The sequence below is a fragment of the Micromys minutus genome (assembly GCF_963924665.1).
Source record: "Micromys minutus genome assembly, chromosome: X".
NCBI lineage: Eukaryota > Metazoa > Chordata > Mammalia > Rodentia > Muridae > Micromys > Micromys minutus.
Window position 1 is genome coordinate 65708105 of NC_137970.1, and position 7772 is coordinate 65715876.

General features: G+C 35.0%; 1 protein-coding gene across 1 annotated transcript; it reads right to left on the reverse strand.

Moving 5' to 3' along the window:
* Positions 1 to 2281: 2281 nt before the first annotated feature.
* NAP1L3 (nucleosome assembly protein 1 like 3) lies at positions 2282 to 3886 on the reverse strand (the record flags this gene model as incomplete). Its single annotated transcript, XM_080910610.1, has 1 exon — positions 2282 to 3886. One exon carries the CDS (start codon positions 3884 to 3886, stop codon positions 2282 to 2284), a length of 1605 nt encoding a protein of 534 aa, XP_080766736.1.
* Positions 3887 to 7772: the final 3886 nt, after the last annotated feature.

The following is a 7772-nucleotide window of genomic DNA, read 5'->3' on the forward strand; positions in this document are numbered from 1 at the left end:
GCTTCTGTTCTATGTGTTCTCTAGCAGGTACAGAGTATTTCCACTTTGGCAATGTATGTAGCCATAGTACATGGCATAGCACAGTTACTAGGTTTTCTTTTGGTTCTGTCATACAAGTAAATCTGCCCTATAAATTCCTTTTAAAAAATAATTGTTTCATTTTCTGAAAATTACATATATGTATATGTATTTCAACACTAGCCATTATCCTCCACTACTCTATAACTTCTGCTCTTTTTCCTCTCTTCCTTCCCCCCTTCTTCATTTTATTTATATTTTTGTTATTAATAACAGGATGTTCAGTTAGGTCTGTCCTTAAGCACATCCTAAGTGGGTTTTCTGACAAACTGCTTTATAAATATTTAGATTTAATGTCAGATTTGAGCTGCTTTCAACTCAAGTCAGAAATGTTCCTTTCTGCTTTAAACAACAGTTAATGTAGAGACTCATAATTGGTCTAAGTGCTGCTTATAAATAATTCTGAGTGCTCATTTGTGGATTGGTCACCTATTTCTAAGGACTCTTTATGAGTGCAAAATCTAAATTAAAAAGGACTGCATAATGGTACTGATAAAATTCTTCCATAATATTTATATCATAACCTATAGATCAAGAATTTCTGACTAATTATATGTACATGTCATGTGTTATACACATTTTCTCTTCTTATGTATATGGGAGATAAATTCTTATTAAGAAATGATAAAAAGAAGTGACTGAACTATATACAAATGGTGGGACCTAGGATGACTACTACCACATTTTATGCTCAGAGGTCTAGAAATCTGTAATTCTGTCTTTTTCCTACAATATTATTTCTTATCATCTTGATGGAAAATATCTATATGGAGAAATGACAAATGTAAAATACTTTATTACTTCCAGTTCTTACTATGTCTTTATATTTTAGTGTACTTTAGTAAAATTGAATTTAGGAGGCCTAGAACTCTTCCTAGCCTCACCTAAAAATTTTAGGATATGATTACCTGAAAATTTTAGGATATGATCATCAGTGAAGTAGGGATGAAAAGTGATGTCACCTATAAGAAAAAACAGGGCATGACAGTGTGGCATCCTCCAGAGTCATAGTACAGTACAAGCCCTGAGTATGTGAAATGAATATCTTTCTAACATAATCTCCCTTCTCTCTTCCCAACTTTCCCTCCCCTATTTCAGTCCCTTCCCATTTCTTACAACCATATTTCTCTCCCATCTTCTTCCCATTTCCTTCTTTCTCACCCTTCTTCTTTCCCTTATCTACTTCCACATGCCTCTTCTTGCTCCCATGTTCTCCTCCTTCTCCCATCCCATTCCTCTTCAATATTTCCACTGGTATCTTCCAGTTGAAGAATTATAATCTAGGAAAAATATGAGAATGTTAATATTTATTCTTATTAATCTTGCATTTTTTTCAGTAATCTTTATTTTTTGATAAGCTGCTTTCATAATTAAAAGAAAATGGTAAGTATCGCATGGCAGTTTATTTGATATTTACTCAGGGTACAATAAAAGAACATGAAAATGTATCAAATGATGAAATATTTTTTCAAGGAATGTAGAACACATTACGAAGAAAATATGGTTTCTTTAGTTTTCAATTATACGATATACAAGACAAAATTTTGAAATACTTATCATATTTAACACCTTAGTGGAAAACAATACTTTTGCTACTAGACCAATAAAGCACATAAACAAATCCACAAAACTCTAATGTGATCCTGACTGACATGTTTATATATATTCTCTTCTTTTTTTCAAGCAACTACATTTTGCAATAGAATGTTTTAGTTGGTCTTATTACTACATTTCTATGGCAAAGTAAAGAAGGCACAACTAGTGCAAGCAGGTTCCAGTCTTTAGTTTTCTGGGCTGAAAAAAAGAAAGAAGAAACACTTGGATATTGGCATTTAAAGTGTTGCTTATTCAGGCAAGGATTTCTCTAACAAATCTGACAATTTTCACAGGTACACTCTAATAGCAACATGAGAAAACTGACTTCACAAAACCAACACTGTAGCACCAAAAAAAAAACATGCTTTGTAAATTAACAGCAGTTTACATACTTTGAAGAATATTACAATACGACAGGCAAGATAGAATAAACAGAAACTTAAGACATCTTTTAGGACATTACCAGGAAAATGAAAACATAAGACTATAAGGAATAATAGTGTTCAAGTTACAGGGAAAGTTTCGTATTTTATAAGGTTAGGTGACTATGTCATGTCTGCTTGCTTGACTTTTAAGGATTCTTGAAAAATATTTCAGCTTGCACTTCTTACTTATAGTACTTCCTGTTTCCATAATCCCTGAAATCATGGTAGTAGGGATCATTGATTTCTCCTGTGAAGTAATAGATTGACTTCAAGATGACATTATCATGCAAAATTTGACCAATCTCAAAGTCCTCATCAAGGATTGCATCTTCTCTTGGTTCCAGCTTCCCAATCAAAGGAATCTCAGGAGGACTAAAGAAATTGAAAAAGGATGCATTAGGTACCACTCTTGGCTGGACTTCAATTTCTCCAGTAATAGCTGAGTGACTCCGAGTTGTTGTAACTGTAACATCTTTTCCTCGTCTCCAATCTATTTTGCAACCTTTACACTCTTCAATTTCCCACCCCCAAGCGAAGAAAGGGTCATAGTGATCTGGCTTTGACCTTATTATGTATGTCTTCATCAGGAGCTCATTTCTGAAGTATGGATTAGGTAGGAAATGAAATTCAAAAGTATAACTTATCGGCTGGCCAGGATTTGAAAACTTCAGGCTAACATCAGATAAGAACTTCAAAATGGGTTCATCACACTTTTGAATCATAGGTCCAAGCTTATCAACATTCTTTAAAACAGTCAGCCAGTAGTCAGGAATACCTTTAGGATCTTCTTTCTTGGGTTTTCCCTTTCGAGCCCTTTTAATATTAACTCTTTCTTCAGGCCTTGTCTCAGGCACTCTTTTTTGAGCCTCTCTTACTGGAGCCTTTGGTGTAGATTCTTCTGTAGGCAGATCCTTATTTTCTGCATTTGCCTCGGGAACATCTTTGAGGTCTTCTTTTTCTTCAGGAGCTACGTCAATACTATCAGCAGAGTCTGTTTTTTCTTCATCTTTTACCTCAGCATCTTTAGAGGATTCCTGTTCTTCAGCTTTTTCTTCAGCATCTTCTTTCGGAACTTCTTTTTCTTCAGTTTTCACCTCGGCAGATTCTTTGGGAACCTCCTTTTCTTCAACTTTGGCCTCAGGGACTTCTTCTGTAACATCTTTTACTTCTTCCTTCACTTCAGCTTTTTCTTTAAAGCATTCTTCTTCCTCCTCACCCTCCAGGGGTGGCATTTCATTAGGTGTGTCTTCTTGCATTTCCTCATCACCACTGAACTCTTCTTCTGAATTCCATTCACACTCTTCTTCTGTGGGCTCATATTCTGCATTTATGATCTGAAAACGCTTATCATATAGAGGCTTATTGAGTTCAGCATACTTTCTTTCAAGATCATGAATTGCCCTTAAGAACAAGGTGTCTACTTTGTCACACTCATTCTGAATATTTCTGAGTGCCTGCACCCGATTTCTTACTGCTTGGGGCAGCTTATCCAAGAAAAGTTTCCCGGAGGGACGTCGCTGGACCCTTCTGGAAGGCTCAGGTACCCTCTTCTTTGGGTATAAGTGACTGCCATTGCTGCTGCTGCCACTGCTACTGCTACTGCTGCTGCTGCCACTGCTACTGCTACTGCTGCTGCTGCTGCTACCGCTGCTGCTGCAACTAGTGGTACTGCTAGAGCTATTGCTGTCAGATTCGTCCCCAGAATCACAAGCTGAGCTAGCCATTGCCTCTTCAGCAACCCCAGGGGCAGCAGGTTCTGTGACCATTTTAGGATCCGCTTCTGCCATACTGCTAGCCCCGTACACCTCTTTAAGCTGGTGACAACAGCAGAGACCGTGCACCCAGAGATGGACAGAAAAGGACTCACGGATGCTCCCTTGGTGGTGGTGGCGGCGGCGGCAGTGGGGGCGAAGGCCGGAGCTGGTCAGGCAGCGGAGACTGCAGCGGTGGTGGCAGGGAACCAGTGTCAGCGAGGGCTGCAGCGGCTGAGGTAGTGGCGGGTGAGGGCAGGGCCACGGAGAAGGCGTGCAGGAAACCGCGGCAGGGGAAGACGCCCGGAGCCTTAGCTACGCGGCTTGTGAAGTCGCAATGGACCTGTACCGAGACCTGCCGCAGTCCAATGACGCAGTACCAGACCCAGAACCGTCTCCCAGGTTAGGATGGGCAGCCCCTCCCTTGTTGACAGCCCTGCTGTTAAATTCGTTCCCAGGATGCCCTCAGTTCACTCCTCATTTGCTGAAAGGACTAGATTGACGAGTGTTGTGGCCAAAGAATGGCCAAAGAAATAACGTCCTTCCTTTAGGCTCCTCCCACCTTCCCAGATGCACCTGGGTTGCTAAGGAACGCATCCCCCTAAAGAAGGTTTTCCCCACCCTTTCAAAATTCTCTCTTACATGGTTTTTAATTCAAAAAGAGAAAACAAACAAACAAACAAACAAACAAGCGCTAAAAATACCAGCTATAGTTACTAACAACGGAAGAAAAGCAGCTCCTATGCAAAACTGCCCAGCCAGTATCTGGTTGATCGCGACCTCCCCCAGCAAACTGTTAACGAAAAAAAAAAAAAAAAAAAAAAAAAAAAAAAAAAAAAAAAAAAAAAAAAAAACGGGGGTAAAATGCTTTCAGTTATGTCATTGTATAATGTGACTGTATAATTGAGTAAAAATAAAGAAAACACATAAATAAATAAACAAACAAACAAACCAGATTTTCTCTAAATATTTCATCAGCATCTATTTTACAATGGAAAGGGGAGAGTCATTTATTGAGAGGGGGAGAGGCTAGACAGCTGATTTATTGTATTCCACATAGCCAATTTAATAACCGCTGTCTGTGATGTTTGGCAATCCTGGTTTATATCCATTTACAAAGTTTGCGAACCCATGTTGCCGTGAGTCAGTTACACCATTTTTTAAAAATGTATTTCTGTTTTAAAGGAAGCATTTTATATATTCTATTCTTACCATTAAAGTGCCACTTACTCCTTTTATAACGCTTGTAGCAACACTTTAGATAACACAAAGGGCTATTTCAACGTAAAGTAATGATTTTACAAAGCAGAGAATTTGCTTTAGACATCTGTGGAGCAGGTTTCAGTTCCACAAACAGCAGGATGGGGGTTGGTTGTTTTAATCCAAGTGCATCCTCTATTAAGTGTTTAAGATATCATCTGCCATCAGTTTCATTCTAATTTGGAACTGTATTAAAGAATGATTTGTGAGCCAACGAATATGTGAACAGACTAAAGTATATATCTGTTATTTTTAGTTACAGAATTCAGTTCTGCTACATCACAAAAGACCATTGTTTACTTTTTATTGAAAGATAAGGGCATATTTGCCACCCTTTTAAATGAATAAACAGAATTTCCTCCTTAGTACTTAAATTAAAATTCATCGGATATTATCTGTTAAAGATTTGATTGGAAAATATCTTGATATTTTCAAACAAGCAGAAATATCAACACGGGTGACTTGGCACAAAAATGGAAAATAACCTACTTAGCTACATTTCCTTTCTAAACTTGGTCATAGACTATAATTGCTATGTTAGAATATAAAATATATTACATTATTAATTTTAAATAAAGAAATATATTAAAATGAGACTGTCCTTTGTATACTACTTTTTATTATAGAGTTTGTATTTTTTATTTAGTCATGTATTTTTAAGAAATGCATTTTTAGTTTAAAAAATTTGTTTGCTTATCTTAACTCAAATTATAAGTACACTTTAAAAATTACAATTCAATATAGATGATTCTGATGATAAGTGACATTTAATTTTAATAAAAGATAACCATTTTAAATATTTTGTTTCATTTCCTTAAAGAAATTTTCTTATGCATATATACATCTGATGATTTATGTACATTATCTGTGTGGCATCACATAATGGTTTGGAATTTTCTGATTTCTGACTAAATTTCGACAGAGAATGATAAGGGGATTGCTTTAAAATAGAACTATTTGCCTTGTTATGTTTTAATCAGAGACCGGTTGAGGGAATATATATATATATATATATATATATATATATATATATATATATATATATATATATATATATATTACTGTTATAAAATTGTTACTGTATAACTGTAGTATGCATTAGCATGTACTTCAGTACATTAACATAAGATAAATTAACTGCTTGCACAGTACATGCTTTGTTCTATTGTTTTGTGATTTTTCTTTAAACAGGGACGAAATTCTCATTCTTTATATGAGAAAATGTTTTATCTCATGCTGTACATAGTTTCCAGAAAACTGTTTACAACTTTCCTGATATATTGATAATCTCTTGATTTTTTTATCACACACACACATACATACACACACACACACACACACACAAACATACACAAATACATAGTGAAAAGTGTGGCTGCATTATCGTAAGTTACAAATACCTATAAAGCTATGCATAAATTCATTTCTTATGGTCTTTTAATTAAAATTGTGTAAATAGTTAATGTGTGAGCAAGTATTTGTGTGTGCAAGTGTGATTTGTGTGTATTATCTGGAAGTGCATATGGAGACCAGAGGTCAAATTTCTGGAGTTGGTTTTCTCTTACCACAAAGGGTTTAGTTTTGCATGACAAGCATCTGTAAGCATTGAACCATGCTTCATTATACCCACATGTGAGTTCATGTTCTCTCCCCTGTCTCTGTCCCTGTCCCTGTCCTTGTTCCTGTCCCTACCCCCTCCTTCTCCTTCTCCCTCTCTCTCCATTCATTATGTTTTTTTTTTTTTTTTTTTTTTTTTTTTTTTTTTTTTTTTTTTTTTACATTTATGGTCTGTGCTGTTGATATTAAAGATCATCCAGACACTTTTATCCCTATTAAAAATAAGTATTAAAACTTAACATACACTACAAACTTTAATAAATGTTAACATATTTGAAATCATTACTGCCACCCAGTTAATGGAATGTTTTATTATACTAACAGTTTTTATATGTGTTTGTATCTATGATTTCTTCTTCTGCCTACGATTTATTTTTCCACAGATCAATTTTCATTTCTTCAATTGCAAGTGAACAATATCATGAAAAACTCATCCTTTTCCCACTATTTTTCATTACACAAAAATTTAGAAAATTTGCACATTGTACACATTGATAGTATTTTTTCATTTATTTGAATGCTGATAATACAATAATTTATTCACATCCAATTTTATGATTTTAAGTTTGTGGCTACTGTGAATAAAATTGCTATGGACCTTTTTTGTACAATTATTTTTATGAACATGTGTTTTATTTATTTTAGAAAACATTACTAGGAGTGGAATAATTGGTTCACATGGTAAGTGCATGTTTGCTTTTATAAGAAATTATTTCTTAAATAAGCTGTTATTTTCAACCATAAGAACAGTAAAAACTACTTGGTGTGGTCAGTGTTTCTACATGTAACTATTCTAATAGGCATGTGATGGCAGAGTCTTGTGGTTTTTATTTTCATTTTTCCAATGAATACTCATGTGGTTATAATTTTCATATATTGGTTTGCCAATCATATATATTTTCTGAAGTATATATTCATATTTTCCCTCTGTAAAAATGTATATTTTCATTGCTATTATTCTTTCAATGTTTTTCTACACTGTTCATATGAGTCCTGCATAAACTAAAATATTAACAAAATCAGTCTGATCTTATACTATTTTCTT